This window comes from Corythoichthys intestinalis, chromosome 19 (assembly GCF_030265065.1).
Source record: "Corythoichthys intestinalis isolate RoL2023-P3 chromosome 19, ASM3026506v1, whole genome shotgun sequence".
Classification (NCBI taxonomy): Eukaryota; Metazoa; Chordata; class Actinopteri; order Syngnathiformes; family Syngnathidae; genus Corythoichthys; species Corythoichthys intestinalis.
Genome location: NC_080413.1, coordinates 4760462 through 4772808, shown reverse-complemented (window position 1 = coordinate 4772808; position 12347 = coordinate 4760462). Strand labels below are relative to the sequence as shown.

At 38.8% G+C, this 12347-nt stretch overlaps 1 protein-coding gene across 1 annotated transcript in view; it reads left to right on the top strand.

The window, feature by feature from the left end:
* Nucleotides 1-11920, top strand: part of snx9b (sorting nexin 9b) — a 31168-nt gene extending 19248 nt beyond the window's left edge. Inside the window, exons 7-18 of the mRNA XM_057823242.1 lie at nucleotides 519-603; nucleotides 701-826; nucleotides 2774-2891; nucleotides 2965-3095; nucleotides 3178-3281; nucleotides 3358-3461; nucleotides 3556-3633; nucleotides 3881-3957; nucleotides 6674-6763; nucleotides 9908-10022; nucleotides 10093-10184; nucleotides 10252-11920. Of these exons, the coding sequence (XP_057679225.1) occupies nucleotides 519-603; nucleotides 701-826; nucleotides 2774-2891; nucleotides 2965-3095; nucleotides 3178-3281; nucleotides 3358-3461; nucleotides 3556-3633; nucleotides 3881-3957; nucleotides 6674-6763; nucleotides 9908-10022; nucleotides 10093-10184; nucleotides 10252-10299 (1168 nt within the window). The 3' untranslated portion in view covers nucleotides 10300-11920. The remainder of the gene's footprint in view (nucleotides 1-518; nucleotides 604-700; nucleotides 827-2773; nucleotides 2892-2964; nucleotides 3096-3177; nucleotides 3282-3357; nucleotides 3462-3555; nucleotides 3634-3880; nucleotides 3958-6673; nucleotides 6764-9907; nucleotides 10023-10092; nucleotides 10185-10251) is intronic.
* The last annotated feature ends 427 nt before the right edge of the window (nucleotides 11921-12347 follow it).

Genomic DNA, 12347 nt, shown 5'->3' with positions numbered 1-12347 from the left:
ATCCAAAATAAAATTCCTGAGTTCCTTCAAACTATGCAAAAATGCACTTGCATTTAAAAATAAATTAAAATACCTAAGCTTAGCCTCAAACGGTAGAAAAATAAATAAATAGATGAGGATCTAAGTACAAAAAAAGGACAATTGGCTAGAGCAAAAATCCGCTAGCTTAAATGCTATAAAATGCTAACGTTTTTTTTTTTACAATGCTGTTAACTAATCGTTCAAACGCATAGTCCGACAAAAAAATGGCTAAATATACCTATAAACTACATTACAAATGCATTAAATTGGTCTTAGCAGGAAGCAGCTGGATTCTCTCATGGTAAATGAGTTATGTCATATTTACAGTTGCCACTAGAGAGCAGTGTATCCACCCAAATAAATTAAAATCTAAATGCAAACACTTTCAAAACAAACCTGCATCACTAGACTCAATCATAATTGTAATTGCAGAAAGCTAATTTCTGGCACTAGTTCTTATATTATCTAACAATCACATTTTTTGGTTTCCCTTTGAGGTTTCCTGGGTTCTCCAAGTCTGGTCCTGAGTTGTACCTCCTATGCAAGCAGATTGCAAAGGGCAAGGACAAGCTACCAATCTATGTAAGATCCCTATTTGTCAATATCCTGTTGATAAAGCGCTATGACAATTTGAATAGACGGTCTTTGATAATGAATAAACTTCTTTCTGCAAGCACAGATGGGGGAGGTTGGTCCGGTGTGGCTTTACCCTGAATCGCAGCTGGACTGTGTGGTCGCCGATCCCAAGAAAGGCTCGAAAATGTACGGCCTGAAGAGCTACATCGAGTACCAAATCACACCAAACGTAAGAAGCTCACTCTCATGTACTGCTGCAACGGTTAATCGATTAACTCGAGTAATTCGATTAGAAAAAAGCTTTGAAACAAATTTTGCTGCATCGATGGATTCGTATATTTACAGTGGCATTACTATGGTTTGTTTTGAAAGTGTTTGCATTTGGTTTTATTGATTTTTGAGTGGATACCCTGCCCTCTAGTGGCAACAGTGAATATGGCATATCTCATTTAACATGCTTTAACTGCTCCCTGTTCAGAGCAACATAAGGTAAGTTTTTGTTTGAGCAAACAACAAGCTCACTCTCATGTAGTGTTGCAACGATTAATTGATTAACTCGAGTTATTCGATTAGAAAAAAGATTCGAATCAAATTTTGCTGCTTTGAGGATTCGTTTAATTAGAGTGGCATTGCCATGGTTTCTTTTGAAAGTGTTTGCATTAAGATTTATTTATATGAGTGGATACACTGCCCTCTAGTTGCAACAGTGAATATGGCATAACTCATTTAACATGCTGTAACTACTCCCTGTTCAGACCAACATTAGGTACGTTTTTGTTTGAGCAAAAATGTTTTTTTTAAAATACAGTTTATAAATATATTTACTGTATTTTTCGGAATATAAGCTGCTACTTTTTTCTCGCCGTTTCTACTCTGCGGCTTTTATAAGGAAGCGGCTTATTCATGGTTTTTTTGTTTTTGTTTTAACAAATTAGTTTCATATTCATAAAGCTTGCCAGAAGCTTGTCAGACTTCCTCAAAAACCCAGGATTTTATAGATGAATATGACATTATGACTCCATCTGATACTATATGCTTCTACAAAAGAACTATTCTAAATGGATGGACATCCACCATTTGCTACGACAAGAGAACCCGATGCTAGCGTTGATTAGCCATTTTCAACTGGCATTCGTAAGATTTTATTGCCACAGTGGGCTACATGAAAGCTGATAGATAAGGGCTAGCGCTCGATGCTAACGGTTTTTAAGAGGATTTCATCCACTTCAAATTTAGTAGGCAAGTTAAAGTGGATCTTTGCAAATGTAGTAACCTTTTTTTTTTTTAAAGTTTGTTTGTTTTTAAGCATTCAGACAACACGAGTTGGTGTTGTTGATGCATGTTTATCCGGTTAATAAATATATTTTTGATCCATCAAATATTTATTTGTAACATCTATGTAGATATCCAGTGTTAAGATATTGACACCTGCGGCTTACAGTCAAGTACTGCATATATCTGGATTTATTTCTCAAATTTTGTGAAATATGGCCGGCGCGGCTTATAATCAGGTGCGCTTTATAGTCCAGAAATTATGGTAACAGTTTTTTCTAGGCATATGTGTTTGAACTATTTGTTAGGAGCATTTTAAAAAAAAGGTTTTATAGCATTTAAGCTAGCGGTCTTTTGCTATGCGCGTTTGCCAATTGTTCTTTTGTTGTACTTAGATCGTTATTTTTTTTTTTTTTTATACTGGTTGGGGCTAAGCTCGGGTATTTTAATTAATTTTGAAATGAAAGGGCAATTCTGCATAGTTTGAACAAACACTTGGGAATTTTATTTTTATTCGCATTTAATGCTCTTTTGAAAGTGCAGTCTTAGCTAGCCTTTGTTTTAAATCTCCTAAAATTGATTATACAACACATAAAATACTCCTAATCCGATTATTCGAACTAACTTGTTGATAGATTAATTGATTACTAAAATGTCTGATGGGATTCACGCATGACTAAGTGCAACTAGACACACTCATGTCGAGAATCTCGGTGTTATGATTAGCGATCAGGCAGCATAGAATAGGATGCCAACGTATCCACACTCACAAGGGTTTCACACAAATACTGGGTTCTACACCTCACATGGCCGATTTGTGTACACTTAACCCTACTTTCATGATAGCTTTATCAAGATGTGTTAGCTAGAGCATAACTCAAACTCAGCGTTGATCAATTTTCAGACCACAAACCGACCGGTGAATCACCGATACAAGCACTTTGATTGGCTGTACGAGAGGCTGCTGGACAAATTCGGCTCAGCCATTCCAATCCCGTCTTTACCGGACAAGCAGGTAACAGGTGAGTAACGCTCCGTCGCTTCTTTAGTCCACGTTAAAGACATGGAGATGAGTGCGGTTTCTTTCCATGCTAGGTCGTTTTGAAGAAGAGTTTATCAAAATGCGAATGGAGCGGTTGCAGGGCTGGATGAGCAGGATGTGCCGACACCCGGTTGTCGCCAACAGCGAAGTATTTCAGCTGTTCCTCACGTACAAAGACGAGAAGGTACATTGTTGCATCCCTTTTGGAGCTAAGCGCTAATATGCGATGCTAATGCTAAGCTGTCTTTTATTTAAAAAAAAAACAGGACTGGAAAATGGGAAAGAGAAAAGCGGAAAAAGACGAAACGGTGGGAGTGATGATCTTCACCACGATAGAACCTGAAGCTCCAGATTTGGATCCGATTGAAGTGTGAGTGAAAAAAACCAGAAAGCATCCCTCATTTGCCGATATAAAAGCTTACTGTAGGTATTTTTCTGGCACGCAGGGAGCAGAAATGCGAGCAGTTCAGTCGGTTTACCAAAGCAATGGACGACGGAGTGAAAGAAATCCTCACGGTCGGCCACGAGCACTGGAAACGATGCACGGGCCGTACGTACACGAACAAAACACACCGCTGAAAAACAGCTTACAGCTTTTATATTTGAGTTTTTACAGTAAATTCTTTTCATCTCGGTTCATTTAGCGTTACCAAAAGAATACCAGCGAATCGGTAAAGCCTTCCAGAACCTCTCATCAGTGTTTACCAGCAGTGGATACCAAGGTACTAGCACAAAGCTAAGTATGTAATAAACACATGACTACAGGAAGTCATTATGGGAATGCTTGGAGACGACCACTTACGCTAATGCTATTGTCAACAGGAAATTATGATGTCAGAAAAAATGTAGCAGGCGTCCAATCGAATTGCTTTGTTGTCACTCTCACATGGGACATACTAAGATGAGATCTGGTATATTCTGCTGTGATATGTGGGGGAAATAAATAACCAAAGAAACCTTTTTTTATAGGTGAGGCAACACTGACCGATGCCATGACGGCCGCAGGGAAGACCTACGAGGAGATAGCTCAGTTGGTGGCAGAACAGGTTGGTGCTTACCAGTGGCGGAACAAATGTGAACAGGGCCCGAGTGCGATGAGTATAAACAGGCCTCCCGAGGTGACTGTCTGGCGGGTGGGGGTCTTAGGCTACACTAGGATGGATAATATTTTTGCTTTGTAATTTGGACAATATTTTATACCTGTACGCACTACGTCCTGCTAGGTACGCCTGCGCAAAAAGAAGCAGCCTCCAAGACAATCATGTGATGTGTGTGGGGGAGTGGGGTTTGAATAGAATAGCCTTTTATTGTCATTATGCAGTTGTACAAGGAAATTGTTTGCAGCGTCTCCCTTAACAGTGCAGGATAAGTTAAAATCTCAAAAGTGACTTGCAAGTATAAAGTGTAAAATTGAAGTAAATATAAAATGTGGATGAGATGTCCTATGTTCAGGCAGTGCGAATAATCAAAGTGAAGTAGCACCAGCTTGACAGTGAAGGCATTGAATATTGCATGTAAGTAAGTATTGCAAATAGAATATTGCATGTAAATGAATATTGAACATTGGGTGATGTGGTGTTACATTTGGCAGTTCATGGTGGAGATGGCTTTAGCGGTGGCGGTGGTATTAGGTACCCGATCGCATATTTTGGCACCCGAGTCACCTTATTTTGAGAATCTGCCGATACCCGATCTGATTTTTTATTTTATTTATTTATTTATTTTTTAGCAAACGTTTTGAACGTGTTACCATCCCACCATGCCGCCTTCATAATGTGAGTTATTTTTAAACAAGAATAATGTAGAAAAATGCTTATTGTGTGAGCCCACTCAAATCCGCTCACGCTGCTGAAAACTACCTCTTATTTACACAATGAGTTGCCACAGCACACCACCACTATGGTGTAACAAGCTAAGTGATGACTGACACATTAGCGCCTTTGATCGTAGAGCTACCAAGCTTCTCTGGCGAGATCAAAGCTAGAATCCTGTCAATCATCGTTACTCCAGGGCACTGCTGACCAAGAAAAGCAGCAGAGCAGAAAAAGATTTTTAAAAAATTTAAATTTAAAAACCCAATCCTTTTCACCCGATTCCGATCGTCTGAAAAATGGCGCGATTGGCCCCATATCACGTGATCGGATCGGGACATCCCTAATGTAAACACTGTATTTCAGCTCCGCGCAAAATTTTATCTTCCTGTTTGACCCTCCCCTACGCCCCCAAATTGGGCCCACGTGATGCCACACACCCCTTAGCCCCGCCCCTGGTGCTTACTGTTTCTGTGTGCTATGTTTGTGCTAAAATGTATTTCGGGTAGGTTTTTTTTTTGGTCTCGTGTCAGGTCTCCCTTTCCTGCTGGATGTTTACATGCCGGTCCTTTCAACCAAGCAACTTGCTTCTGGAAAAAAAAAAATCAAAAATCAGAAGCTGACAACTCTCAGTCCCAATATTTTTTGTGGAAAATATGTATTTTTTTCCATACTTCTGTGTTCAAGAACGCAAGAATGAATGAAGGGATTATCAAATATGCTTGATTATGTTTGTCATATGAAACAAAAGAATATTAAATTTCGGGGTAGTGAAGTCAAAGGTCATAGATGTTAGAAAAGGAATTTCGTGATGCGTATTCTACTCAAATTTATAGATATGTGATATGATAACGAGTAGGCTTGTCCCCGATCCGATCACGATCAAACGCGATCAAAATCATTTTTAGAAGATCGGAATCGGGTGAAATAGATCGGATTTTAAAGATTTTTTAAAATGATCATTTATTGGATGACCACAAAGCAACAAAATAAGACGTACGAGAATATCGTCAAAAGAAACAACAACAAAAATGTGTATTTTTTTACTACGTAACATTTTTAAAAGATCGGAATTGAGGGGCAAAAGATCGTGTTTTTACGATTTTTTTGTCATGCTACAAAACAACAAAACAAGACGGCAAAAAAAAATAACACATACAAGGATGTCGTCAAAAGAAACGAAAAAATTGTTTGTTTTGTATTACGCAACATTTTTAGAAGGTTGAAATGGAGTGGAAAAAGATTGTGTTTATAAGATTTTTTTTTCACAATAAAATAATCAAAATGAACGAGGACATTGTTAAAAGTAACAGAGTTATGTTTTGTAATTAATTAGTAAATAAATCATACGTGTATATGTATCGGATCGGTGCTCAGTATCGGCCGATCTTCAAAATTGGGTAACTCTGGTGCAAAAATATCTTGATCGGGACAACTCTAATAACAAGAAAGAATGATGAAATTTTGGGGAACATGAAGAGAGTGCCATGTCTACCTCTACCAAATATAGCGATCCTTTGAATTTGGCTGCTTAGGCGGAATTGTTCTCTAGTTTTTCCATTAATTTGTTTTAATAGTAATATTAATACAACTGAAATGTTGCCTTTTTTGGTGACTTATGAAAGTGGCCTTTTGTTTTGCTGCGGCACGAAGGAGAAATTTGCGCGGTAAGGCTGAGCCGATCCAGATGTATACCTCTAGTCACATTTGTTTACTTCTAGTCAAGACTAGTAGCTTTGTATGGACATGTTTTGAAGTATTACTAAATAGTGACAAATGTAGTACAATCGCATAGCTAGAATCTGCAATATTGGCAGTCTTCCCACTTATCAGTTGTGTCCTACTTCCTGTTAGATTCCTGGAGTTATCCATTAAATGTAACAGTGCTCTTCCTTAAGCTTGTAATCTTGACATTTTGCAAATGCCGTGTGTGTGTGTTTCCTTTGTCTAGCCCAAAAAGGACCTGCACTTCCTCATGGAGACCAACAACGAGTACAAAGGTTTACTCGGATGTTTCCCAGACACGATTGGTGTCCATAAGGTATGAGAGCCAAGGCGGATTTAGATGATTAAGGAGTTTATTCTAGATTATTTTCTTTCCATAGATAGGTGTAAAATGTCACGCATGTTAGTATATGGCAATGCAGGAAGTATAGCTATGTTTGGATGTATATCAGCATCAATTTAAGGTTTTAAAGGGTATCACGGATAGAAAGACATGTATTCTTAAAAGGTAAATGTACCCTAATTTTCGGACTATAAGCCGCTACTTTTTTCCCTCATTTTGAATCCTGCGGCTTATAGTCCAGTGCGGCTTATTTGATGATTTATTTGGGTTAGTTGGTAAAACTTTTTTTGAGAGCGGGATCATAAGACTGTCATAAGAACGTCATAATTATGACATGACACTATCATGGGCATTACTGAATGCTTATGACAGATGTCAATATGTCATGTGGCATAATATGTCACTAACTCCATTTATGTCTAGCTCAGATCTTTTACGTCCATTCAAAAGTGAGATAATTTGCTGGATGACACTAACCGACATCTATTATAAGCATTCAATAATGCTTATGACAGTGTCATGTAATAATTATAACAGTATTATGGCGCCACTATCCCAAACAATGTTACCAAATACAATAGCTAGCAATTAATGAAACAACTAGAACAGTAACTGAAGAAATAATTAGCACAGAACATGAATTTTGATTGTTATTTACATATGTAGTGCCGCAATGCATGCTAGGAGGAATGTTGGATGACAACAGTGTTGACAGCAGGTGGCAGCAGAGGTTGACTGTCTCCCCCAAGGGAGCAGTGATGGCCAAATTAAGATTTTTGAAACAATAAGGCATTGCAGCCAATTGGTTCAAAGCTTCATGGTGGTTCATTTGGTTTCATGACAGTCTTATAATGCATTTGTCAAATGAAGTGTTACCAGTTAATATCTTTTGGTGGAAATATCCCATAATAAAATGAGGACAACTGCGGCTTATGGTCCAGTGCGGCTTATCTATGAACAAATGCCGTTTTCATGTCAAATTTGGCGGCTGGCGGCTTATAGTCAGGTGCGCCTTATAGTCCAGAAATTACGGTAAGTATGAGTTACAATAATTTGATATTGAAACCCCTCTTAATGTTTTCATTTTAATGAAATTTGGAAAATTAGTTTAACTAGTAGGTCGCCATTGTTGTTGATGACGCTATGGCTACCACAGTGTCCAAAACAAAAACAGTGTCACTCTTTAGCCACATAAACATGTCGTCAGTTCTTCCCTTCGAATTTGACCCTTAGCAGAAAAGTGACAAGCAGGACAGCACTCTTGATATCTCACAAAACGAACCCGCGTTTCCCGTGTGAAAGACGAGCGCGTAGACAACAGGACAAAACTTAGATGTGATTGTCTTTATAAAGCAATCGCAACCCACATGCGTCGTCTGTCTCTGTGCGGTAAAACCTGAATGGGAAACACGAATGAAAATAAAGTACGGCTGGCTTGACCACGGAATTAGAAAACTCGGCTCACTTCAGACAGCAGGCAAACAACAATGACATAGAGATTGCGTAAAAGGGTTTAATGAACACACACACACAAAAAAACACGCAATCACGAAAAGGGAGACACATGAAGGGTCGTGACAGTAGGTCGGGATGAATTTTTTTAAAAATGGAGGGAAAACCGCGGTGAGAGGCAGACAAACGAAAAAAAACAAGGCAATGATGCAACTAGCAACAAAGGGATATACAAACTGTCAAATTGCAGCAAGTCAATTATCGGCAAGCCGCCTAGGATCGGTTTAAAGACACTGCTGATAAGCTGGAATTGGATGCAGGTACGTTGCAAACTAATAAAACAATGTGACAAAATCATGACGGTCGTCATACTAGCTTCGCTTGCTAACTAGCACGGGTATTCTCCCAATCCAGGCCAACCACTTCATCACCCCCAGCGTGCATTGCACGTGTAATGTAACATGTTGGACAACAACTGTGTTGACAGCAGGTGGAAGCAGAGATTGACAGTCTCCCCCAAGGGAGCAATCTTGAAGCAATGAAGCTTTGCAGGCAATTTGTTCAAAGCTTCATGGTGGTTCATTTGGTCTTTTTTTTTTTTTTTTACTTTTTTATTTTATTTATTGGTTTTTTATTCTATTCGTGATTAAGTGCAATTTTTATGTATAATTTTTAGGGCTGTCGAAATTATCACGTTAACGGGCGATAATTAATTTTTTTAAATTAATCACGTTAAAATATTTGACGCAATTAACGCACATGTCCCGCTCAACCAGTTTTAAAATGACAGCGCAGTGTAATGTCTACTTGTTACTTGTGTTTTTTAGAGTTTTGTCACCCAGTGCTGGCGTTTGGGTCCAACTGATTTTATGGGTTAGTACTATGAGTGAGCATGGTGTAATTATTGACATCAACAATGGCGAGCTACTAGTTTATTTTTTGATTTAAAATTTTACAAATTTTAATAAAACGAAAACATTAAGAGGGGTTTTGATATCAAATTTCTATAACTTGTACTAACATTTATCTTTTAAGAACTGCAAGTCTTTCTATCCATGGATCGCTTTAACAGAATGTTAATGCCATCTTGTTGATTTATTGTTATAATAAACAAATACAGTACTTATGTACCATATGTTGAATGTATATATCCGTCTTGTCTTATCTTTCCATTCCAACAATAATTTACAGAAAAATATGGCATATTTTATAGATGTTTGAATTGCGATTAATTACGATGAATTAATTTTTAAGCTGTAATTAACTCGATTAAAAATTTTAATCATTTGACTGCCCTAATTATATCATATCATTAGTTTTATTTTATTTACTTTTGTTCTGTGAAGAATCCACAAAGGGTTATTTGATTGTGGCTTTCTGAAAAACAATAATTTGTTACATTTAGGCACTCTTGCAATCTTCACACTTTTTCTGTTACAAACTGACCCCGGCCCGTCATCAGAGAAGGGAAAAGTCATGTGGCCCTCGCAGGAAAAAGTTTGGGGACCCCTGGTCTACTCAGACACATGGAAAATTAAAAGGGAATATTCCTCGCAAGACAAATTTTTAGCACGTTATCATTTCGTCATGAAAAATTTGTTAGTCAACGAATATTTTTGTCATCGTCTGTGTTTACGAAAACAATAACAAAGCTTTCTGTTGCAGGCCGCCATCGATAAAGTGAAGGAAGGCGACAAGTTGGTGGCCACCAGTAAAATCACCCCTCAGGAAAAGGTCACCATGGCCAAACGAGTCAGCACCATGTCTTACTCGTTACAAGGTAGACGAATCTCTCGGCGAGAAATGCGCCGCTATTTTTTTTCTTACCGTTCCTCATTGAAATCCCTCAGCGGAGATGAACCACTTCCATAGCAACCGTATCTACGACTACAACAGGGTCATGCAGCTCTACCTGGAAGAGCAAGTCAAGTTTTACGAGACGGTAAAGAGCAATTTTTGTCCGTTGGTCACGCTTTAATGAACAGTTTCTGCTTTCTTTGAATTCACAGATTGCGGCAAAGCTGAGACAAGCTCACAGTCAGTTCACCACAATGTAAAGACAACGTCGGATGATGGCACGCAATTCTTGTTCCTCTTTTTTTTTTTTTTAACATCTGCGGGCTGGTGACGGGAACTAAACACGCAAAACCGCAGTTTACGTAACTGATCAATTTAAGAAGTCACTTTCAGCTCGCGGATAGTCAGAATTCAGTCACGGTAGCAAACAAATCTGTGCCTTCCCTTATGAATGTGTGTACTGTACAGGAATTGTGCGTGTATCCGCCTTACTTCCTGTTCAGATGACAGGAAGCTCCACCCTTCCTGTCCTCTACCCACGTGCCTTGCTCAGTTTAAAAAAAAGAGCTTCAATCCAATTCCATTTCTGCATTTGATGACGTTTACATTTCAAGACTTTTACTCATTGGCTTCCATTGACGTCTATACCCGTCAATGGCAGCCAATGAGCTTAAAAACAAATGAATTCCCACTGCCTTTGATGTGATTCTGCTGTTTTTATATGAAGGCGCACCAGCTTTAGAACACATAATTTTTTGCTTTTCGCTTGCAATCAATCAAAATTTTTTTGTTCGTTTCACCTTGTTTTACTATCTTGTGATACACAATTATAGTATATGTATAAATCCATATTTAATAAGCACGCTGACCGGCGTCGGGTGCATGTGTACAATGTAAGTAAGGCCGTTAAGACAGATTTTCGACTATGTTGAAGGTGGCTCTTATTTGTACATGTGTGCCTAACGAAGTGGCTGGTGAGTGTACAGTACATATAAATAAATATTACACTATTCTATTAGATGTTTGGGTTTTTTTCGGATTACAAATAGAAGGCTCGGTGGTTTTTATACGCGAAGAATCCTCATTTTGTTCTCGGCGTTCACGCACAGTGAGGTCCTTATCCGCGGCAAGTAGATTGTTGCCTCCCGCGAATGAGAATGAGCGAGCAAAGGGTCAAAGAGGGGGTTTGTGCAGTCGTTTTATAAGTCAGGATGAGGGCTGAAAGAAGCCTTTTAGCCCTGCGGGAGGCTCCCGCTGCCATCAGGTGCAGCTGGAAAGAAATATACATACGGTAACTACGCAGAGGTGGGTAGAGTAGCCAAAAATGTTACTCAAGTAAGAGTTGCCTTACTGCTAAATAATATTACATAACTAAAAGCAGTCCATAGACTTCATAATATAATGATGTGACACATTCATGATTCACTGCATCACACCTTCCCGAAATGCGCCGTCCCACCCTCCTTCATTTATAGACCTTACTCCCCAACGTCACAGAATGACGTGTCGCTGTATCCGGCCGCCATATTGTCCGTCTCTGTTTAGCCCTATTCTCAATGGTTTCAATTAGTCGTTCAGTTTATAGAGCAATTCATGGAAGCCCCGGTGCTTTCAGACGCTGTAAACTCATTGGATGCGTTGCATAAAAGGCGTTATGTGGAAAAGCTTCAGTCTATCCATTCGCCAGATCCATATTTGATGCCTAAATCGATATTTTTCGACCCGCTGTCTTCGCCCCCTCTGCCTGACATCTGCTACTCTGATATCTACAACTATCTTGTCCACACAAAATCAGCCTATTCTCACGAAAGTTTGAAAAACTTTAAGAGCAGCACTTTAAGCAACATTACCCGGTGTGATTTCTAAAATGGCGACAATAAAAATTTTTTTTAAAAAGTTGACTGCGATGGCCGACGCTTCAAGGATAGGTGGAAATTGGACTATTTCTTCAATAAAACACGCAACAACTGTGTCTGCCTCATTTGCAAAGAGACAGTCGCTGTTTTCAAAGAGTTCGATGTGACGCAATATTACTAAACAAGACACGCTGACATGTACGACAACATTACAGGGAAGATACGCAGCGAGAAATTATAGCAACTTGAAGCTAGTTTATTTTTTCACAGCAGGAGTATTTCGCAAGAGTCCGAGTGTCGAAAGAGAAAGCCACAAAGACGAGACTGTTGAAATTATGAATTAAAAAAAATAATAAAGCAAATGTGACACACAGAAGTGCTTGCTAAAATTTGTTTAAATATATTGTTCTATGGAAATCAGCCAAGGTAGCCCCCCACATTTTTACCACACC